Source organism: Trifolium pratense, linkage group LG3 (assembly GCF_020283565.1).
Source record: "Trifolium pratense cultivar HEN17-A07 linkage group LG3, ARS_RC_1.1, whole genome shotgun sequence".
NCBI classification, from domain to species: domain Eukaryota; kingdom Viridiplantae; phylum Streptophyta; class Magnoliopsida; order Fabales; family Fabaceae; genus Trifolium; species Trifolium pratense.
Genome location: NC_060061.1, coordinates 52,146,358 through 52,171,298, shown reverse-complemented (window position 1 = coordinate 52,171,298; position 24,941 = coordinate 52,146,358). Strand labels below are relative to the sequence as shown.

Sequence of the window (24,941 nt, the reverse complement as noted above, 5' to 3'; positions counted from 1 at the left end):
TTTTCTTTTGTTGACAAAAACACACTTAATTCATTTCATTCATGATAGTAGATTCAATACAAGATGAACAAGAATTAAGACCTTGAAGATTAGCAATAAAATAAGACGCTTGAGCTAAGTCATGAGCAACTCGATTAGCTTGGTTGTGACCTTTAAAAAATTGGAAAATGCTAATTTTTTTTTTATATTTGACACATAATTTTAAAATACATACAAAAAATATTTTAAAATAAATTTAACAACAAAATTTTAACGTGCAAATATATGATTTCTTACATTGATTTATGCAAGAAAATTTTACTACAAAACATTTTTACAACTCTATCTTCAAAATAACATAACACTATTTTTCTTAAGTAGTACGTATAACGGTTAACTAGACTTACAAATTAAAATTTAGGTCAAATTTATTCAAAGGTCCTTTAAATTTTATATTTTTAAGAGTTAGGTTCTTAAATTTTTCAGATAACGAATAAGTCTTTTAAATTTTTAATTTGTTGTATTGTTACCCTTTTAATTATCCTCTATTATAAAAATTTGTTGTACTGTTAATTAATCTCCTTCCAACATATGCGCTTTTTATTTATTTATTAAAATATCCATTATAATGGAAGCTGATGAACATTCACACTGCATCAAGATAATAGAGATTAATTAAAATTTAAAAGAATAACAATACAACAAGTTAAAAATCTAAAAAACTTCTAAACAATTTAAAAGACCTAACTATTATTTAAAAGACTTAAACAGTCTAATTTTACATAAAAGTTTTTTTTTCTCTGAAAGTAAAAAGGAAATAATCCTATTTATAGACGGATGGGTGGACCATAGTGCTAAACAGGTCATGCACGTGCATGAAATGGAATTCAGACCACATATATACTTAACAAACTATTGGGGAGGTGATGAAGAGAATAGTGTATAGCACCCAAAGTATATAGTGAAAAATAAATTGTTTTAATCCTCAAAATATACTCTCTCTTATTAGTTTCGGTTTAATTTTTATTTTATTTTGTTTTTCTTTTTTAAATATATATTTTGTTTTTGGTTTTTGTGTTTTTTTTTCCAATAAAAAGGGCCTACCCAAAAATAGAAATTACACGTAGATAATACGAGGAATAGAAACTCTCAATGCATCAACCGAGCACAATTGTTCGAGATCAAAAGAAGATTCTTCTACTACCCTATACTCCTCCAATGAGCATCCCCTCGTAGCCAAAGCATCTGCAACACAATTAGCTTATATGTAAACATGGATTTTGTGTCTTGTTTTAGTCTTAGCTAGCATATTTTGTTCATATTGATAATAATTCCTATAGCATTCAATTTTATACCTTGTTTTAAAGGATTAAAATAAAATATTTTTGATATTTTACATCAATTTTTAAAGACCAAAAACAAAAAATAGTATATTTAAGATGACTAAAAACAAACATACGCATATATTATAGTAAGATTAAAACTTTTGATATTTGTAGGGATCATTTGCTAAAAATACATATATGGTCACAAACATTCAAACTCATAATTTGATCACAGTCACATAAAAATGCATATCAATAATCATTTCAAAAATATACATTAGTTAATTATTCTTTTTTTAGTTTTTTATCATGTAACCAAATTCTTATATCCATCCAAGACTTCCTCCCATTTGCTTATTTATTTAAGTCATAAAATAATAATAGAATAATAATTATAATGCAATAAAAATGTAACAAGTAAGAAAATAAAATTGAAAGTTTGGTAGAATAAGAGGACCATCTTTGCTTGTTTTTCAATTCAAAAATCAACAAAGAAAATCTGGCAGATTCTGCAATGAAATCTGTCAGGATCTTGCTTTCCAAACTGTCAGATTTTCTAAGAGGATTTTGTATCTCTTTGAATATGATATCCACCCTTTTAAAATGTGACATCCTCTCATTCACATCTTTATATCTTCACTTCACACCCCTTCTAGTATCTCTCTCTTCCCTCATTTTCCTGAAGCAAACATTCTTAACTAATTCTCTTTTGTCTTGTACTTTCAAATTTTATTACTATCCAAGTTAATTATGGCACAGTTTCATGTTTTGGCTGTTGATGATAGTATCATTGATAGAATGTTGATTGAAAGACTCCTCAAAACCTCTTCATTTCATGGTAAATTTATTTTTTTCTCTATATTTTGAAATTTTGAAGGTCTAATTCTAATTCTTAATTCAGTCTATGGATCTTTTACAACAAAATTCAAATGATTGTTCGAATTGACGTGAATTTTTTGTGATGTAATTTTAAAATATTTATAGCGTCTTTTTTCAATAAATTCAATTTTTCTTTTTTACGAAATTTATTTCAATTAAAATTCAAAACATCTTATTTTTATAATAAGATACTTTGAATTTTAATTATTTCAAAACATAGTGTGGTTAATTTTTTAATTTTAATTATACAATTTTGAAGGCGAGAATTTGGTATACATAGTTAGTGTCTGTTTGGAACCGCGGTGGAAATCCTGGTTGCAAAACTTTCAAGTTATAACTTGTGAAACATGTCGTGCGTTGATGGATCTGTCACCGCGGTTTCAATAATATCATTAATCTGACATCTAATGCTATTTGATGTGTTTTGGAATTTCAGTTACCGTGGTTGATTCTGGTACCAAGGCTTTGAAATTTCTTGGTTTGGTTGAAGATGAGGTGAGGAATGAAAAGCCTACATCTAATGCAACAGAAACAGAACAGGTACAATTCTGTTGCTAAATGACTAGACTAATACTTATGTTTAATGTTTAATCCTTTTTAATGAACAAGTTTTGAATGATTATCATCTTAATCCTTTTTCTTAATTATTTTTGCAGGTTGTAGAAGTGAATCTGATCATAACTGATTATTGTATGCCAGGAATGACTGGCTATGATCTGCTGAGAAAGATCAAGGTAAAAATTGATTTAAATTTGTATTTCATAAAAAATTCCATTATTGTCTTCTCAATTTCAAATTTTGAAAGCATAATTTGAAATACTAATTGTTACTTGTTAGGATTTGATTTCACAAATAAATGTCATATATTTTCAAACTATAATTTTGTCAGATTGATATATTTATAAAAGGAAATGGATCGTCTCTCGTGACAATCACACAGGAGGGATTAATGTTTCGATCTACACCCTCCATTTATTTTAATTTTAATTATTAAATGGTTCAGATTTCACTGGACTCTCTAATCTCCATTGAATGGGGAGGATCCGGTGCCTTTATAAAAGGTTCATTATACCAAAAAAAATCTTAAACCAATTTGTTGACATATAATTGCTTGTATATTCTTTTTTTTTATGCTAGAAAAATAGTAACAAAATATATTTTTTAAATATAAATTAATAAAAAGATTTTTTTTTTGCAGGAATCTAATTCTCTTAAAGATATACCAGTTGTGATTATGTCCTCAGAGAATGTTCCATCAAGGATCAACAGGTGAGATAACCTTTCACAAAATTTAATATAATATCTTGACATTAATTTTGTGAAATTTCATATTCAAAAATTTGGGGCATAATATCATGACATTAATTTAGTGAAATTTCAAATTCAAAAATTTGGAGGCATAAAAAAATTTAAAAATAAAAAATAAATTGGAGGCATCACATAAATTTTTCATCAAATCTAACAAGTCCTATTTTTATTTATTTTTAATTGAATTAGATGCTTAGAAGAAGGAGCTGAAGAATTTTTTCTGAAACCAGTTCAACAATCAGATGTAAATAAGCTGAAACCACATTTGTTGAAATCAAAAGTTAAGAATGATAATGATCAAATCAACAACAAAAGGAAGGAAACAGAACAACAATGTAATTCCATTGGAAAACAAGGCAAAAAATGTAACCTATAAAAGTGGTTACATTACATTCAAAATTGATGATGCATATAGATTAGTACCTTGACATTTAACTCTTATTTGTTTCATCAACAAATTAGTGAGAAGAACATGGTGGTGATAAATAGGTCATTGATTGATAGAAGGTTAACAGAAGAGAAATAATTTTAATTCAATTTTAGTCTGACAAATGGTACTTTAATCTGTTTTAGCTTATGTTTCTCATTTTCTTGGTCATATCATATGATTGACATTCAAATGTGGAACAAAAGATTTTTCTTTGTCTTGCCAAATTATTTTGAAAGAACACCAATTTGGCAATTTCTCTAATTAATGGCTTCAATTAAAATGTGATCGGAATCCATTTTATTAGTTCTTCCCTCCAACCAAATTTTTTCTATATTCTATATGTATAGTCAAAAATCGAATCTCAGATTACTTGCTTAAGAGGCTCAAGAGTCTTGCAAATTGGACCAATTCATTATCGTTGGTTTAAAACAATTTATTGGCATTGAATTTGAATATATTACACACCAAGATTATCCGCAAATTAAATGTACTATTTCAGTCACAATTCGAACTCGGATTTTTCTAACTAATTTGTTCTTAACTGAAATTTATTAATCACTTTATTCTAAATATTGTTGGGTCCATTGATTTACAAAATTAAGGTCAATTTATAAGGGCCTTCCTCTGGTAATTGAAGCAAAAGCATGAGCCTCATGGAAGCTATTGATGAAATTTTGCTCTTTAGACGCTCTCAAACCCTCCAAATTTTCGGTTTTGCCTTTAGAACAAAATGGAAAATTGAAGGGTTTAGGAGCAATTAGGGATTCTATAGAACAAAATTCTTGATGGAAACTCGTATTGTTTGTCTTAGTGATTTGGGCTTGATGGAAATATCCATTGTTTGTCTATTGAGTTGGACTATTTATGATGTTGGGTCCTTGGAGGAAAGTCAAGTATGTTGCTCATATGCTAGCGTGGATAGAGATCTTCTTTTGTCGCCCTACGCGTTTTCACTTTTATCTTTCTGCTACTTAAATAACGGACGTTATAAAGATAGGATGATTTTTGGGTATCCGATACCTAAGCAACGAACATGAGGTATTTTGGCAAATTCATAACGCGCGTGAGAAAAATGGTAGGATGACAAAAATAAATCTCTCACTACGATGTGTAAGCTTCATTCTTTGACTTTTCTCACAAGTTCAATTACGCGTTAGTAGTTAGTTGTAGAAATATCTTGCTTCAAAGGAAAAGTTATGGAAATTTCTTGCTTTTTAAGTACTGTATTTTCCATGTTTGACCTGAGTTGACTTCACTTTTTTCTGTTATTGCTTCATCTCGCTACTCAAATTTTCAATTCTCAATACAACTATCGATTCTGTTTCTTGATTCCTATTTCCAAACCAGGTAATCTCTCTCTCTGAAATTTTTGGAATTTAACACTTGTAACATATGTACTCACATCAAATTTTCTTTATTCATTTCTTATTTTGGTTGCTTAAATAATTATTGAGTATACTTCCAATTTATTTCCTCAACTATGTGAAGAAAATTATGATAAATTTAGGTCTCTTGGAGATTAATTTGTTAGTAATTAGTCTTTGTAGGATTGCATTTAATGATAAATTGTGCTGAGATCAACATGCAATTTGACATGTCCGGTTAACGGACCATGTCAAAGGCTCTAACGGCAGAAGTACGACTGACAAGGCGAAATTTTATATACTTGAGATTACTTTCTATTTTTATAACTTCAGAGAATTGAGAGTGATATTCGAGAGAATTGTTAAGAAGTCCCACATTGGATGTGACTAACAAATATAGGTGTGCTAATGTTGGATACTTGGATTATTATATTTGCTAGCTGCATTATTGTATTGGAAATTGAACATTGGATTTAGATTCCTTTGAAGGATAGCATATGATCCTAGTGGAGCAAGAAAGTTTTTTTTTTTTTTTCTTATGTAAGAACTAGGGACTCACCAACTCATATTTGTTTATAGGATTCACTTCTATATTTATGAAGAAAAAGATCCTTTCTTTTCTTTATAGATAGTTTTGTTGCAGTTAAAAACTCACTCAGTCAATTGACTCGGCTAATTAAGACCGTCAGATAGACGGGTTGGTTGGGTAGCTAAAGTGATTTGAGCTAAGGGTTACATAAGCGAGAGGTTCACAGTTCAAACCCCGACAAAGGAGACCAAAAAAACTTTAGCCGCTTCAAAAACTTAGATTTGAAACACAAACTTAGAGTTTGAGTTATCTGATTTTCATCTGATGGTTTCACTTTCGATTTACTACCTGCAGTGACTGCGTGATTTTTCAAATTTCAACCATAGAAAATCCATATTAGTATATTTCTCCATCACTTACTGTATTTTATTATTCAAAAACAAGAAATTCTCTAAATCTATTAGTTTGGTTCATGCTTGTATTAAGCTTCATTTTCCATTTTCCACAGGATGGAAGCCCTTGCTGTTACAATCTTGGAAAAATTGAGTTCTTCTGCTTACAAAGAGCTTGGAATCATTTGGAATCTCAAAGAGGATATCGAACGAATGAGGAATACAGTTTCCATGATAAAAGCTGTGCTCCTCGATGCAGAGGCCAAAGCCAATAATCATCAAGTTAGTAATTGGTTGGAGGAGCTGAAAGATGTACTTTATGATGCAGATGATGTGCTAGATGATTTTTCCATCGAAGATTTGAATAGAAAAGTGATGGCTAGAAACAGCATAGTAAGACAGACACAAATTTTCTTCTCAAAATCAAACAAACTTGCTTATGGCCATAAAATGAAGGCAATCCAAAAGAGGCTAGATGACATTGCTAAAATTAAGCATGCACTGCAACTGAATGACCGTCCTATCGAGAATCCAATTGTATATCGGGAACAAAGACAAACTTACTCTTTTGTGAGTAAAGATGAAGTTCTTGGAAGAGATGAGGAAAAGAAATGCATTAAACGTTATCTACTTGACATCAATGCAACAGATAATGTTTCGATAATTCCCATAGTCGGCATTGGAGGCTTAGGTAAGACTGCACTTGCACAATTAGTTTACAATGATAATGATGTTCAAAAGCATTTTGAACTAAAAATGTGGGTGTATGTCTCGGATGAATTTGATATAAAGAAAGTAGCTCAAGATATCATCGGGGACGAAAAGAATAGTAAGATGGAGCTAGTGCAACAAAAACTTAGAAACAAAATTGAAGGGAAGAAGTTTTTGCTTGTGTTAGACGACATGTGGAATGAGGATCGTGAGTTGTGGCTTAAATTGAAGAGCTTGTTCGTGGAAGGAGGAAAAGGAAGCATGATAATTGTTACAACCCGTAGTCATACTGTGGCAAAAATAACAGGCACACATCCACCCCTTTTCTTAAAAGGTTTGGATTCACAGAAATCCCAGGAGCTATTCTCTCGAGTAGCTTTCGGTGAGTTGAAAGAACAAAATGATTTGGAGTTGTTAGATATAGGAAGGGACATTGTTAAGAAATGTGCTGGCATTCCCCTCGCCATAAGAACTATCGGCAGCCTTTTGTTTTCTCGAAATTTGGGAAGAAGAGATTGGCTATATTTCAAGGATGTTGAGTTTTCAAAGATAGATCAACACAAGGACAAAATCTTTGAAATCCTTAAATTGAGTTATGATCATCTTCCCTCATTTCTGAAAAAATGTTTTGCTTATTGTTCATTGTTTCCAAAAGGTTTTGTGTTTGAAAAAAACACACTCATTCAGTTATGGGTTGCTGAGGGTTTCATTCAACAATCAAATGATATTAGATGTGTAGAAGATGTTGGTCATGAGTACTTCATGAGTTTGCTTTCAATGTCCTTCTTTCAAGATGTCACTGTAGATGATTGTGGTGGCGTAAGTACTTGTAAAATGCATGACCTTATGCATGATCTAGCACAGCTAATGGTCGGGAATGAATATGTCGTGGTTGAAGGAGAAGAAGCAAACATTGGAATCAGAACACGTTATTTGTCATCTCGTTGTACTGAACTACAGTTAGCTCCAACATCATTTTCCTACAAGTTAAGGACATTTCTTTTACATCCACAGATCAATGCAAGCAATTATTTGCGTCAGTCATACAATCTTTCCTTGTCAGGCCTAAAATTCTTACGTGTGTTGACACTTTGTGGGTTGAAAATTGTAGCAATCGCTAATAGTTTTGAAGACATGAAGCATTTAAGATATCTCGATCTATCACAGAATACTGCACTGGAACATCTTCCATCGGGCATTACTAGCCTACAGAACTTGCAAACTTTAAAGCTTTCTGGATGTGCTGATCTCAGGATATTACCAGAAAATCTCAATAAAAGTCTGAGGCATATTGAGTTGAATGGTTGCAATAGATTGACATGTATGCCACAGGGGTTAGGAAAGTTGACTAATCTTCAAACACTAACATGTTTTGCACTGAGAAATGGAAGTACAAGCATCAATGACTTGGGTGAGCTAAACAACCTTAGAGGGAGATTAGAAATAAAAGGATTGGTTTTCCTGCGAAATAATGCTGCAGAGGTTCAATCTGCAAAAGTACTTCTTGGGAAGAGACACCTTCAACAATTGGAATTGCGGTGGTTGTATGATGACAATTCCCATCCATGGTTGTCACCACCGTCATTATCCATTGGACAAAAAAGATCCTGGTTGGAAGATGAGATGATTTTACAAGGCCTGCAGCCATACCACTCACTTCAAAAACTAGTTATTGATGGATTTTGCGGCAAAAGTTTACCAGACTGGATAGGGAATCTCTCATCACTATTGACTCTTGAGATCCACAATTGCAATTGCTTGACATCACTACCTGAAGCAATATGTAACCTTGTATCTTTGCAGAAACTTTGCATTTATAACTGCTTACTGTTACAAGAAAGATATGGAAGATCATATGGTAAAGAATGGCGGATAATCTCTTCCATCCGAGAAGTTGAGATACTTCCTATGAAACCATCATTGCTTAAGTATTTTAGTTGAGTCAAAATATTTCCTCAATCATGGAGGTGTTTCTGAATCTATTCTCTTGTATCAATCAACATTTTCTGACATTATGGTACATATTGCCTTCAACGAGAGGTCAGGTAACTTTCTCTTGACCTTTATGTCTAACTTTTGTTTTGATCTTCTGAATTTGTTTTGATATTTAAATTTTGGCTTATATATGTTTTTCGACCTTGCAAATATACCATTTTTTGTCCTTGTAATTGTATATTTAATTCTTGAAAATATACAACTTTTTGCTTTTGGTACTTGTTTTGTTTTAGTCCCTCCACACTTTGTTCATACTAAACTTGGTCCCTGTAGTATGTATGTAATATTCATTTGTTTATTATGTTGATCATTTTGGTCTTGATTTTGGATTACATACATCTGATTAGATAGATGGATTCTCTATTTTCTGATTTTGAATTGTTGGTTCTGTGTCTTCAAACAAGGTTATTGGTTCTGTGTCTTGTAGAAATAAACTACCTTGAAGGTCTTATGACATGTTCATAAGTTTTTTTAGCTTATTTTTATAAGACCTTCAAGGTAGTTTATGAAAATATAGCTTAAAACATTTGAACCTGAAAAAGTTACTTCCCCCAAGATTTCTTGTTGACAGTTTATCTCATTACCTAGTTGACATAGAGACCATGTTTCTGATTATTGGATGCGTAAGTTACAAATAAAAGAACTACTTTCTTCTTTTTGATGAATAAATAGTGGTAAATAAAATAGTTTTAATTTTTGGTCCCATATTTATAAGATAGTATATATGCCTTGCTATTATACTTACCTACTCTATAACATCAGATTTTTGCAGAAATTACTGAAACATCAGGTGACTAAAAGTCCTGGTTTGCAGATTGTCTAATTTACCGCCTTCAGATTCTCCGATGGGCCACTTACACCTAATTCTTTGAGTTCGACCGATTTTGTTCCGTTGTGTTTCATCGAGACTGGGGGACCTACTCATGTGTGTTCGAGGGTAAGGCTTGATTTCTTAGGATCCAAAGGACCAATGCTGTAGAAGATTTACTTTGCTCGAAGATGCACATGCATTGGTTGCAAGTGACTGTTTACAAAGACAGTTTGGTTTTCCCACATGAACCCTGAGGTGCATGTTCTATTGCAGATGTTGCTTGGATTTCCAATACTTTTATCAGTTGTTTCACTTTTCATGTTAAGGATAACTCAATGAAGGAAGAGTTAGTTACTTGTAAGTCAAGTTAGTAGGTGTTTGTTACTTGCAACTAACCAATTTGTTAGGAGTTAGTTGTATTGTTGTTAGCAGCTTTTCATTGTATTGTATCATATATAAGGATCTGACATAGCATTGTAAACTTTAGATTTGTGTTGTGATCAATACATTTTCTTCTTCTCTGCGCCTATCATGTGCCTATTATCAAGCTTATCATATAATGTTATTTTTCATATCATATCCTTAACTATTTATTACTTCCTCCGTTCCATTTTATAAGAAACGTTTTGGAATTTTTTTTTGTCCTTTTTATAAAGAGCACTCTTTAAATTTATTCTTTATTAAAAACTCAATTCTATTTGCCCTTATTAAATAAAATCAAATAATTCATTCCAATGTTAGTGCATTAATTATAGAGACTTATTTTTCATGCTAGTCCAAGGTTAGTTTGAGAATAAAAGATAGGGTCTTTTTCTCGATGAATTTATGTGTAATATACTAGTACTTCATGTCATTTTAATTTATTTGGAGACTCAATATTTGGTAACAATAGCAAGAGTTTCCGGCACATTATTTGGTTGGCGACGACATGGAGTATTTGGCGCACGCGTAATAATATTTTATTTAGAGGAGCTTTCGCTAATGTTTCTTCTTTAGTGAACCAAATTATTTATATTGCTTGGTTTTGGTTTATAGGCCGTTTAGGGAGCAATGATTTTGTGGCTTTTCATGACTGGTGTAATAATCCATTGGATTGTATTCGCTTGAATATGAGGTGATTACCTTTGAATTGTAAGGGTTGAGTACCCCTTGTATTCCTTATAATTCAATTTTTGTTTATAAAAAAAAAGTTATTTTCTAAATTTGAATTTACAACTAACTATTAATTTATACCAAATGATCAACATAATTGTGTTGATCTTGCTAACTAGTGTCTGCGAGATACTCTTTAAGGATTCTATATAAAAAAAACTATTTATTTAAAGGAGAATGTTAAGGAAGCAAAATTAGAAATTATTCTTTAAAATTTGTGCATTTTAACTTTACAAACATTAAATTTCTTGTATCATTAAATGTTGAATTTTTATATTAGGATACCTTAACATGTGCCCTTAGGGAACACATTAACAGGACCCTTATTTATTTTTTTTTGACTAAAACATAACATTCATTCATTCAAATAGATAGATACATCAGATACAAGCACAAATTCAATAGCGCTAAAAACGAAAAGGATGAATTTGCGAACAAACTCACAGCATCCAAGTTAATAGCATAAAACGGCATACTCAGACCTACAAATAATGCAACAAAATATAAGTTACTGAAATATTCATGTCTTCGGATCTTTATCGTTGATGACTTTGTCATTGATTGAATCTGTAGTTGATCAAAATAGATCTGTCAATCTGAACCAAACGAATGCCGTAAAAAACAAGAAAGCAAACAAACACCGCACGAAGACGGGACGCACTAAGGCAAAGAAATCACAAAATGCATTGAGAAAAACAGGACCCTTATTTAAAACTTTAAATATTTCAATTTCAAATGCATTGAGAAAAGAAACAAAGAAAACAAAGGAACGAAGGAGTATTAATTAATTATTTTATTTTCCTTCATTATTTTGATGAAACAGAAAAAGAAAAGAACAACAACCAACAACAACAACCATCGACTCAACAACCTTGTTGTTAAACAATTTCAAACACTCAAAACATAATTTTTGATCCAAAAAACTTCCTTTCAAATTGGTCACTTTCTATTTCACCATGTTTTTGGCAAGGTATCACTTGTTCACCTTCCGATCAAATCAGCACAGTTAACCTCAACGGAGCTTCACTTTCCAATAAAAGTTTCAATCTTTTCACCTTCACTTATCTCAATCCTCGTTGAGCGGATGTTTGAAATCGAAAGCAAGACGACTAACAACACCTGTTTATTAGGCAATTATATATATATATATATATATATATATATATATATATATATATATATATTACTTTCTTCGTCCTTCAATATAATCTTCTTTTTCTTCTTCTTCTTAACAACATTGTGATGATGTTTTCGATAAATTGAATCAGATGTTGAGTGAAGATGTGTTTCCTAGAGAAACGATTCTGTGTATGTGTAAAATTGCACATGTTGTACTTTGCACAGACGTCGTTGTTGATGTCGCAGCCGTTGGGAACCTTTTTACTATTTTGTCCGAAAAAATATGAATCATGCAAATATGATGATGTTGGATGAAAATGTGTTTCCTGACGAGGCGATTTCGTGTCTGTGTAAAATTACACTTGTTGTACTTTGCATAAATGTGTTTCCAGGGTATGATGTCTCACATTTTCACACTCTGCAACCATGGGGAAGAAGGACACTGTTCATGCCTCAGAAAAGGATGTTTAGCACAAGAGAATTTCATGATATTGATATGGAAAACTTAAATGCGGAAGTTGACCATCGAAGATCAGGCTGTATAACCGCGATAAATGATCAGGGTCCATGCGGGTCTTGTTTGGCAATTGCCACCATTTCGGCTGCAAGAAAATTGAAGACTTGGATACTTGAGAAGTTATCTGCTAAGAAGTTGATTGACTGCGTAGAGGGATGTGACGGCTGTAAGGGAGGTAAGATATATGTAGCGCTAGACTATATAGAAAGAAGGGATATTTCTTTGCATTCTCCAGGGATGTAGAGGATAATCCTCATGCAAAGAAACATCCCTTCTTTGTATATAGTTCAGCGCTACATATATCTTACCTCCCTTGCAGCTGTCACATCCCTCTACGCAATCAATTAACTCCTTAGCAGATAACTTCTCAAGTATCCTAGTCTTCAATTTTCTTGCAGCCGAAACGGTGGCAATTGCCCAACAAGACCTGCATGGAGCCTGATCGTCTATCGCAGTCATACAGCCTGATCTTCGATGGCCGACTTTCGCATTTAAGTTTTCCATATCAATATCATGAAATGATGCTCTTATGCTAAACATCATTTTCTGAGGCATGAATAGTGTCCTTCTTCCCCCATGGTTGCGGAGTGTGAAAATGTGAGACATCGTACCTTGCGGAGTGTGAAAATGTGAGACATCGTACCTTCTTCCCCCTATTTGTTAATGCCAACACTACTTCATCAACATCTCTTTTTCTCTGTGTAAAAACTATAGTCTTCCCACCCTTTGCATAAACCTAGAAGACATAGTAGCATTGGAATATATACAAAGAAGAGGAGTATCTTTGTATGAGGATTACCCATAAATACCACTTTTGTTTAGAAAAAAATATCCACTTTACAAAATATTTTCTTACATGAAAATTCCTTCACTTTTTCAAGTTTGATGTAACACTGTTTATAAGATTGTTTAATGTAACATTGTTCAATGTAACGCTGTTTATAAGACTGTTTATAATAAAATTTATAAGAGATTTAAGTTTGATGTAACATTGTTTATATTCTAAAAAAATTTATAAGACTGTTTTAATATAAGAAGTGATTTAATTTACAAAGAAGAGAAATATCTTTGTACGAGGATTACCCTCAACATTTGTTAAGAGTGAAAGGCAAATGTCTTGTCAAGAGCTCAAATATTAAAACATATATTGTTGAGTACAAGAAATTACCATATAAGGCTGGTGCAGAAATCAGACTAAAGCACACCATTATGTGTCAACCCGTGATTATGTCGATCTTTTGTTGGAGAAGAAATCAGACTAATTAATTTAATATATTCATGATTTCCAATAGCAGAAGAATACACGGCCATTAGCATGTAAATATTTTTTTTACCTCCGTGGTAAAGTGTGATGATGCCAATGGCTCCAGCCGTTGGTTAAATGTTTTCTTGTAAAACTCGTAACCTTTGATGACTTCTTTAGGATTACGAAGCTGCACAAATAGGGAGTTAGTCCTAATATATGTATCAAATAGAATAAGATAATTAAGGACAGAATTTCAATTTCCAACCTGGGATCAAATAGAAGCAGAAACGTTTCCCATTAATTACCTAGAATCATGATAGTAAAATCATTTAGAAACTCATTAGGACAAAAATCAATATTAGCCACCAACATTATCTCTTAAAATAAATAGAAGTCATAGAAACCTAACCAAAAACCATAAACTAAACAGAAATTTCAAATATGAACTAGAATACATGTAAGTTATCTCAATCAATATACAATATAGTAGAGCTCATAATCAAACTATCACCAGCTTAAGTGAGTAAGAAATATTTGAGAAGGACAACAATAAGATCCAAACACAGACCAAATTTCCCAAATTAATCAAACCTAGTTCATAGATTCTATATACAATTTTACAGGAAGAAAATTAAAAGCTTAAGATTGAAAGTTGAATCACAAAAAATTGAAAGGAAAAGGGGAATGAAATTGAAATTGAACCTGAAAATAGATACAATGAAAGATAATATACCTACATTATAAAAACCCACTTGGGTTGGTGCATTGGTATTGGCTTGGGACCTGGGAGTGTGCTCCTCTTGAGGTCTGAGGTTCGATTCTCTTTGGCGCCAATTTGGGTGGGCTAATTTAGCTTCTTCAAAAAAAATATACCTACATTATATAGACATTATTTACATCGTTTGGTCTATGTTACTGAAACCACCAAGGGAGAAATTATTTTGGTTGTTGTTTATAGATAAAATGCTTGATATGTTTGTCTTGGCAACATGAGAAGAGGATCCCAAGGCACACCTTTTGGTGCCTTTGTCAACACTTAAAAACCCTGCTTAATTCAAGTGGTGACCGAAGATTTAACGGTTTAACGACCACTTCAGAATTTCATGTATAGTCAGATTATGTATATTCCAAACATTTTACCTGCATTTTACGGTCAGTTTTCATTAAGTTCATTTTCTTCGCTATTATTTTGATTTTGTTCGTATAAATTTTTTAACAATGTTATTTGAACAACATTTTTAAATAACTTTGAGACAACTTTTTTCCCCTTTTTTTCTTTATTAGACAAAAACAATAGGGAGATAATAACGGAGAGAGAACATAAGAATACAATGTGAGTATGAGAAAGAAAATTGTCTAAAAAATTGTTCAAATAACATTGCTCTAAATTTACAATCATTATGAATTGATCATTATGTATTTTATATATATATAATTCCCTCATTTCATTTACAATCATTATGAATTGTTCATTATGTATTTCCATTATGTGTTGAAATGAGGGAATTATATATGATAGGATGGAAATACATAATGATAGTAAATTTTTACCACTATTGATTTTTTTGACGAAACTCATATTATATTTATATTTCCATTTAATTTATGTATTTTATTATGTATTTCCATTAATGTATTTTATTTTATGTATTTATTAGAAGTATTTATCAAATAATTTATTATATTTAATTAATAAAATATAATAAGACTCTCTTAAATACATAAATTAAATAGAAATATAAATATAATGAGTTTCGTCAAAAAAATCAATAGTGGTAATAAAAATTTACAATCATTATGTATTTCCATGTAATTCCCTCATTTCAAATCATTATGAGTCATTATGTATTTCCCTCATTGTAAAGTTGTTCAAACATCACTTTTTTTGTTTATCCCATGCAAAAAAATAGATTCCCTCATTTACCTCCCTAGATGTACAGCAGGACATCTGACTGTGTAAATCTGCTGATGTGACTTGTACACGTGGAAAAAATTTAATTTATATTTAATTTTAAAATTCGTCGTCATCTATTAAAAAAAAGTTTTTTGAAAAAAAAATGTAATTATTACCGACACATAAAATTCATAAAATCCACTCATTTATAAATTCGAAGCACATAACAAGATTTTACATTCATACCACATATATAATGCTCTTAATTAACTTGGCCTGACCATACATTGTAAAAGTCAAAAAGCATTGGTAACTAGGACTTTATTTAGGCTCTGTTTGGTAACACAAATAAGCTAGCTTATAGCTTATTATATGAGCTTATAAGCTTGTTTCAAAAAATTAGAGGTGTTTGGTAACAAGCTTTTTGTACTAGCTTATAGCTTTTTTTCAGATGCTATTTCAAGTAGCATTTGAGCTTATAGCTTATAGCTTTTTACACTTTATTCCACATTTACCCTTTAATTTAATAACTACTCACTCTAAAAAATAAACTACCCACTATCAATTATGTAATTTTATATTTAATAATCACTTTAAAAGCTAATTTTACCAAACACTTTAATTTCAATAAGCTAGCTTTTCAGCTATCAGCTATAAGCTAGCTTTTCAGCTATCAGCTAGCTTATCAGCTATCAGCTAGCTTATAGCTTATTTTTACCAAACAGACCCTTAATAGATATAAATATGCCATGTTACATTATCATGGTTTAGATTAATGGACATTATCATTTGCTGGAGGATGTTTACCATGAGGTGGCCTCTTGTACCGTGGCTTATGCACCGGTGGTTCTTTGTGCGGTGGTTTATAAACAAGCGGCTTATGCACCGGTTGTTTGTGCGGTGTCTTATAAATTGGAGGATAGCGGCGGGATGGAGGTTTATATGCAGGTGGCTTATTAATGTAAGCAAGCCCTTGTGGAACTAGCATAAAAGCAGCAAGGAGCAATACTAGTAAAGACAAGAAAAATGAAGCCATGTTAAGTAGTTATTTCAGTGTTGGTGCGTGTATAATACATAGGGTATAATATGGTTTTATAGTACTAGTTAGAGGTATTTAGTTGGAGGCATCAATAGAAATTTGGTGTGGCATATTATAAAAAATATATAATTTTGTGAAATATTATTCAATAATGTAGCAACACTTGTATTAGGAAAACAAGATTAGTGCTATAATTACCAATCCTTTAATTTTGACACAAGACCCGTTTGTATCATTGGCCGTGGCAGGCCACAGGCTTATAAGCTAATAGCTTTGGGCCTGCAATTTTTATTATTATTTAATTTTTGTTATTTGGACCCCAAATTTAGGTATCTAATATTATGATATGTTTTAGATAAATTTAAGAGTATAATGCGTATCAAAATTAATAGCAGCATGAAATCATTTTGAAATTTCACGAACTATATAAAATAATACCATTATTTTACTACACTATTGATCCGCTATTGAAGAGTCTTAGTTTATTCCATAAACACTGATTCGAATGCACTTAAAATATACGGTTGAGAGATTGTTAAAACTAAGATTTTTAGGTTGGTGTAAGCTATAACGGGTAGAATTTAGCTTGATCAAACCTCATTCAACATTCCAATACGATTATAAAGAAGGGGATGAAGTTTGGTTTTCCATCTGTATTGTTGATGTTTAGATTGTGTGAGGCAGGGGAGGAGAGAATGAGTGTTTTGTTAACCTCTTGGTTGATAAGCAGCTCATGTGGTAATTTACCCTTATGTCCCTTAGTCTAATTTCTATCTACTTATGAAATATTAATTTCTAAATGTATTTATAATAATCACATAATATAAGTTATATACACTAATTACATTTTTTTTAACAAGCCAAAATGTACTTACGTTTTATTTATGTTATATTGAAGTTGTTATAATGTTGTGTTAGTAGAGAGTTGAACTCATCATCTCCTTTTTAACTCAAACTCGTACGTTGTTTTTGAAATGTATTTTTAGGGAGTAGTATATTTTATTTTGATGGGGTATGCGGTTGAGTTACCCCACACACACACACACATATATATATATATACGAGGTAACTTAATATAATAAAATAATTTGTGTATTTCATTTTTATAAAATATATTATTTTCAATACAAATGTTACATTTTTTAATTTTTTTTAACTCATGTCCAGGCCGGGAATCTAGTTAGCATAATCCATTGTATATTTTGTTTTGTTCTTTATACTCTTTTATCAATTCTATTATGTTTTAGTTTTTTTTAAAAAAATATTTATTTATTCATATAGAGATTGAAATAAAAAGAGTTAGATTTGGAGATGAACATTAGCATTGAAAAGAAAGGAAAAAAATCATCTAACAATTTTAAGGTGACGTTTAAGGTGATGGTTCAATTAAGTCATTCACAGATATACCACTAATTTTAACTATTGGATTAAATGATCTTGTATTATATCTTTAGACACTATCAAGTATTAACTAGATCTAATTCTTCCTCTTTGCATTCACTCATAGTGTGATAGTGTCTAATGAGATCTTATAGAATTATTTAATTGAATGATTAGAATTAGTGTTACATCGGTGATGGATTTAATTGAACCTCACCTTATTGGATGATTTTTTTCTTTCTTTTCAAAGGATAACATACTCCATCCATGAAGTTATTCAACAAAAGTGCATTAATATTGGTTTGTAGTAGAAAATAATATACAACTATATATTACGAATGTAGGTGTAAACTTTGAATTGTTCCACCTTATTTTATATCTCATAATTGGTCATATTGCTCCAAATTTTAGAGGGGATATATACCCTTGATGTTCAACTATAATATATAATTAAATGCAATACCCAAAAACCTTATACACAAACTTTTTTATAAAATTATATTTTTCTAATGTCCACAACTAATTTTAAAAATATGAAGATGTTTTCAAAGGTTCTTCCATCTTTTTGTTAGGATACAAGTTTGAACAAATTCTTTTGCAATAATAAGAGTTCTTATCACAAAAAAATTGATTCAAACTTATATCCTATCTAAAACATGGAAGAAACTTTGAAAACATCTTCCTACTTATCAAATTAGTTATGAACATCATGACGACCATAATTTTAAAAAAAGTTTACCTATAAATTTTGGAAACATCATGATGACTGTACTACCTGGCTTACATTGTAGTTGAACATCAATAGTATGTTCCCTCCAAAATTTGGACAATTATCCAATATCATATTCAAATTTATGACATTGATAATTATATAGAAGTTTTTTTTTTGTCAAAAGATAAATGAAGTTTCAATTAAGGGAGAATTATAAAACGGTAGTTTGTTATGGAAGAAAAATATACTTGAATGTTCATATTTAAAAATGGATTTATTCTATACAAATTGATTTAACAGTAAGGTCGACTAAAATTGTTGTGAGCATAATAATTTTGTAGGAGCTAAATCATTTTTTTATAGTGACGAAAAAAATTGATAACTTTTTATGGACTAAAACCTTATTTAACCCTATTAAATATATGGTTAAACATGTTTTAGTTCTTATAAAATCATGTTCTTTCAAGTTTAGTATCTGTTAAATTTTAATGGTAATTTTAGTCTTCTATAATATTGAAAAATGGATTCTCTCCTTCAATATTCCTCTACATCTCTCTCCTTACACTCTATCCTTCTCTTTTAATCTCATTCCTCTCTTAATCTTATTAGTTTAATTCTATTTTATTCCTCTCTTTTTTTTCCTGAGTAATATTCTTTCTCATGTTGATTTTTATTTAGATTGGTTTTCTTAACATGGCTTAATTAGGTAACGACGTACGCTAATGTAAACAAAAACTAGGAAATGCCATAATATATTGATCCAACCGTTGAATAGTTTACGGAAGAAAAAAAAACTTTGTGATAACTATTGTTTCAAAAAAAAATTACAAACTCTCTTTTAATTTAAAGTAAAAAAAATGCGCATTGCTAATTTATATCGTGTTTTCATACAGATATATAAATATATCACGATTTTATGATGCTCTTAACGTGGCCATACATAAGGAAAGAATAACTTGGCCATACATACATAGTACAAATAGGAACCACTTATTTAGTAGATATTATAATATGCTTTGTTGCATGCATGCTTTAGAAATGGTTATCATCCTTTGCCGGAGGATGCTTACCAAATTTTGGAGGAATATCGTAAGTTGGAGGCTTGTAAAATGGAGGGGACTTGTAAATTGTTGGGGGCTTGTAAATTGGGATTTTGCGGGGTGGAGATTGATATATTGGCTTAGAGGAAGAATAATCAGCAAGACCTTGAGGAACAAGGATAAGAGCTGCAACAAGGAACATTAACACTAGTGGCAAGGGTAAGGAAAATGAAGCCATTTTATGTAATGATGACTTTTGTGTTGGTGAATAATACATGGGGAATAATAAGGTTTTTATACTAGTTAGGGGCCTTTTGATGGGAGTGTAAAAGTCTCAATCGAAGTCGTTCATTATTATATTATATTTCAATAACAATATTCACTCTACTAAATGTTGAAAATTTAGTTCCTAGTTATGGCTTTTCATGATAATCATGGGTTTAGTTCATGGCTCCAAAGTTTTTTTTTTCTTTTCAATTTTTTAAAATTCGCTATCCGGCTCAAAATATAATATAACCAACACTTGAAGTGATTGCGAAAACTCGAGCCATAAAAATGACATTATGAGAATAATCAAGTTGTTAAATAATCTAAAAAACGACAATTTTCTTTCACTCAAAACGACAAAGAATGTCCTTAACATGTGGAGATAGCGAGAGAGGTAAAAAGTGTAAGACCAAAAGAAGACAGTCTCTTAGAGGTTCGTTGGATCTTGTAATCTATAAACCATGTAATCAGGTTCATACTTTTTAGCAACTCTTGTTATCTTACCTCTTTGAGGTTCTATTATGTACATATTGTTCAATGTTGTTAATTACAATGCCCCCACTATTACTCAACTTAAAGAGAAATTCATTTTCATAGAAATCAACACCTTTTAATTCTATGATCATTTTAGCATTTAGGCAATAACCTATAAGTTTTGTTGTTAATTGTATATCAACAAATACATATTCATAGGCTCTACTAGTGATTTAACTCTCTTGGAGTCGAGAATTTGAACCTACGTCAAATTACTTCAAGTTCAAAAATAAGATAAATTAAATTGTCTTTTCTTCAAAATTTCATGAGTAAAAATTTTGTTCCGGTGCTTAGACACTATTTAGAACAAAACAATCGGTTAATTAAATTTCAACACAAGACCCATCAGTATTATTGGCCATGGCAGGCCAGCCAAACTATAAGGCTCGTAAAATAATAATAGTTTTAGGCCTGCAATTTTTATCATTACTTTTGATAATTAGACCCTAAAATTTAGGCACAAACTTTTTATTTTTTATTTACAAAAAGGCACAAACTTTTTATTCTTAATTATTAATTCATTTATTATTTATACAATATGGAAAACGGGTTTGGTTATTATACATAAGCTATCCTTATGCACCATGCATAAGTTACTTAGTGCACCCCCCAAATTACTTGTGCACCCCCCAAATTACTAGCACACCCCCAAATTTCTCATGCACCCCCCAAATTACTTGTGCACCCCCAAATTTCTCATGCACCCCCAAATTTCTCATGCACCCCCAAAATTTCTCGCACACCCCCAATATGACTTTTGCCCCCCAATTTTATTTTTTTGGTCCCCTCCACATTTCTAGGCTAAACCATTTTGTTGTGAGAATGATTTCAGAGATATGCACTCCAAAACCATTAAGTGTATAAGATGGTTTTAGAGTACAACCCTATAATTAGAATACAAACAATAATTGTGATTTGAAACCATTTAACCAACATAATGGTTTCCAGAATTTTTAAAACCATATAAACACACATAAAACCATTTTACAATACAAATGGTTTCAGTGTATAACTATCTGAAACCATTTAACCAACATAATGGTTTTCAGAATTTTTAAAACCATAAAAACACACATAAAACCATTTTACAATACAAATGGTTTCAGTGTATAACTATCTGAAACCATTTAACCAGCATAATGGTTTCCAGAATTTTTGAAACCATAAAAACACACATAAAACCATTTTACAATACAAATGGTTTTAGTGTATAACTATCTGAAACCATTTAACTGGTTTTAAATAATGATTATAATTGTACCAAAAAAAAAACAATTATGATTCTAATTATAGGTTGTACTTCAAAACCATCTTATGCACTTAATGGTTTTGGAGTGTATATTTTTGAAACCATTCCCACAGCAAAATGGTTTAGGCTTGAAATATGGGGGGTTAAAAAAAAATTGGGCGCACAAGTCATCTGGGGGTGCGTGAAAAATTTTGGGGGGTGCGCTAGAAATTGGGGGGTGCATGAGAAATTTGGGGGGTGCACGAGAAATTTGGGGGTGCGCGAGTAATTTGGGGGGTGTGAGATTAGGTGTGAGTGTGTGAGTTGAGATTGGCTAGGATTATTACATGTGGATGCTCAATCTAATGGATGTTATTGACTTATGTACCATGCATAAGGATTACACTTATGTATAATAACTTCTCCCATGGAAAACAGCTTACATCATAAATTATACAAGTTCATACATGTGGTTGATGTACTCAGATACAAATTTATACCAATCATAATAATAACAATTAGAAAATATAAAACTTTAAATGTGAGAAATAAATTAGTTTTTAAAATATTATGTTTCAAAAATGTTCTAACATCAAACTTCCTAGAAGAGTATATATTTTCTATTAATTGATACCACCAAAATGAAATCTTCTTATACGTAAAAAAAATCCTATAGCACTAGATGATCATCTTTCATCCATTGTTGACTTAGGCTCATTTGCATCATCACTTAAAATACTTAGTTAACCATGCATACTAGGCAACAATAACAACTGCATGAGATAAGGTGAAATATTGCTTATATTATGTCAAAGGTGAAATATACATTTTGCCATTTAGAAAAGGAAAAAAAAATCAAATATGTACGCAAAACAAGAAAGAACAAAAAAAGAAATTTTAAAAATTTGTACAAAAGAATTTGCACCAATTAACAGCAGATGGCACAGCACTACATTCCGAATCATTCACTGCCATAAATATTACTAAGCGTGATCGAAATTATTTGCTGCTTAATTTGACAATATTGTGCAAAACAACATTTGTAGGCCTAATATTTTCTAGGCAGGTGCAGCCAACTTTGACTTGTGCATACACTGCAAGTCTGCAACCATATTTGGACAAACAATCTAACCGTTATTATTGTCAATTGCGTTGAAAACGTTCTCAACGTGATTACAAACATCGTGGTTATTATTATCACAAACATACCTAATTGCATGCACGTGTGTTATGTGAATTAATGTATGAATCAACTGATTACTTACTCGGTTCTGGTTCTTGTAATCAAATCTCACAATTTGGTATGGTATTCTTTGGTGTTTGAGTGTGGAGTCGGTGCCTCCTCGTGGTGTTTTATGGTTTTTGAGGCTTTCTTGGGCATAGACAGAGGTAGAAAAGATAGATTGGGGTGGTTGTTAGTTTAGCAAATTATTGTGTAGGCGTGAAAATCTCGAAATGACGTCTTTTTTTTGGAATGAACCTTTTATGTCGAGTGTCTAGTAGATAGGGTAAAATGTTTATCTTGGAAATTTTTAGTTAAAAACCTTGGCTCCCCATGTTCATTTTAGGAGTGGGTATCCATTCAACTTTATACTGGCACTGGTAGAGTTTGTTTGGGTGGTGTGTTGGGTATCGATGGGTCAGGGGGGATTGAATGTCTTATTGTTGTTTTGTCCTACTTGTGGTTGATCAATGCACTCTCTTCCTGACAAATGTTCTTCTTCTCGTGGTGGTGCATTTGAGGCGTTCTAGTTTGTTGGTGGTGTGCCTCCTTCTTTTCTAATACTTTTATTTTGTTTTCTTCTCTTAGAAACTTTTTTGTTCTGATGTACTTATACCTCCTTGTTTTATAGACTTTTTCTTGTACTTTTTTCGTTTTTTCTAGAATTAGAGAATTAATACAAAATAATAATCAATCTTATAGAATTATTTATGGATTATGGTCATAATATGGTCTAATAAATCAATCAAACCAATCAGTATATATATAACAGTAACACAATCATAAATTTATTATTTAAATAATATTTATAATCTAGATTACAGTGCACTGTTTCTTCTCGAGTAATTTTTATTCATGACACATCACACATATATATCATGATACTCTTGAGATAGAAATTTAAAAAGAAACATCAATTCAATGTAGCTAACTAGTAGCTACAACATAGCAAATTACATTACTATAGAAAACAAACAACTTGGTGACCATTTATTCAATAATAAATACATAGTTCATAAGCCTCGTTGCATGCATTAGAAATGACCATGAGGAGCCTTACATGATGATTTAAGGCTTATCAACTGGTGACTTGTACACAGAAGTAGCCGGCGGCGGTCTAACAATTATTGGGGGCAAAACGGGGGTTGGAGGGGTTGGTGGCGGCCTGCCTTTTCTTGGGGGTAAAACAGGAGTAGAATCATGTATATATTCACGAATAGCAAACCCTTGAGGGATGAGAATGAGAGATACAAGGAACAACACTTGAAAGAATAAGGAAAAAGAAGCCATTTTTAATAGTGATTTTCAGTCTTGGTGCATAAACATAGGGAATGCTACTCATTTTATACTTGATTGTAAGATCATAAGTGATTGGGAGGTCAATTTATTGATGAGAATATACGTCAAGGATGTTTTCACATATGCCTACTACTTAACATACAAATCACGAATTTAGCAATTACAAAGTTAACTATACATTGACTACTAATTTTTATAGTTTTTTTTTATAATGGTAAATATACTATATATAGATATAAAAATGAGAAACATTCAAGAGAAAGTTCAGAAAAGTAAAGATGTATCAGAACTACACTCCACCAGAACCTAACGATCTCTAAGGTAAGATTAGAAGAACAAACAGACAAAAAAATCTACAAAAAAACAATGAGGCACATCAACATAATACTGCAGGTAAGACAAAGCAACAGAGGGTCTCCAATCCTCCTAACTCAACGAGACCCAACATGACACCACAACAAACTCTATCGGTTCCAATATAAAGTAGGGTTTATACCCCACTCATAAAATGAACACGAGGAGTCAGAGTTTTTACATAAAAACCACTTCTCTGATAAAAGTTTCACCCT

General features: G+C 31.3%; 2 protein-coding genes and 1 pseudogene across 4 annotated transcripts; 2 read left to right on the top strand and 1 right to left on the bottom strand.

The window, feature by feature from the left end:
- The first annotated feature begins 1,779 nt into the window (after positions 1-1,779).
- LOC123913274 lies at positions 1,780-4,028 on the top strand (annotated as a pseudogene).
- Positions 4,029-4,181: 153 nt separating this feature from the next.
- On the top strand, positions 4,182-10,250 carry LOC123913272 (putative disease resistance protein RGA3). Of its 3 annotated transcripts, none has more exons than XM_045963963.1 (3): positions 4,182-5,268; positions 6,323-8,957; positions 9,675-10,250. In XM_045963963.1, the coding sequence occupies exon 2, from the start codon at positions 6,324-6,326 to the stop codon at positions 8,856-8,858; it is 2,535 nt and encodes an 844-aa protein (XP_045819919.1). In that variant the 5' UTR covers positions 4,182-5,268; position 6,323; the 3' UTR covers positions 8,859-8,957; positions 9,675-10,250. The 3 variants fall into 3 exon arrangements, with proteins under 3 accessions (XP_045819919.1, XP_045819920.1, XP_045819918.1); XM_045963964.1 differs by having other exon boundaries at positions 6,323-8,962; positions 9,685-10,250; XM_045963962.1 differs by having other exon boundaries at positions 6,323-8,962.
- A 5,589-nt stretch (positions 10,251-15,839) lies between these two features.
- On the bottom strand, positions 15,840-24,639 carry LOC123915371 (early nodulin-12A-like). Its single transcript, XM_045966496.1, has 3 exons — positions 24,149-24,639; positions 16,381-16,688; positions 15,840-15,976 (listed from the first exon to the last, which is right to left on the bottom strand). Exons 1-2 carry the CDS (start codon positions 24,361-24,363, stop codon positions 16,424-16,426), a joined length of 480 nt encoding a protein of 159 aa, XP_045822452.1. The 5' UTR covers positions 24,364-24,639; the 3' UTR covers positions 15,840-15,976; positions 16,381-16,423.
- Positions 24,640-24,941: the final 302 nt, after the last annotated feature.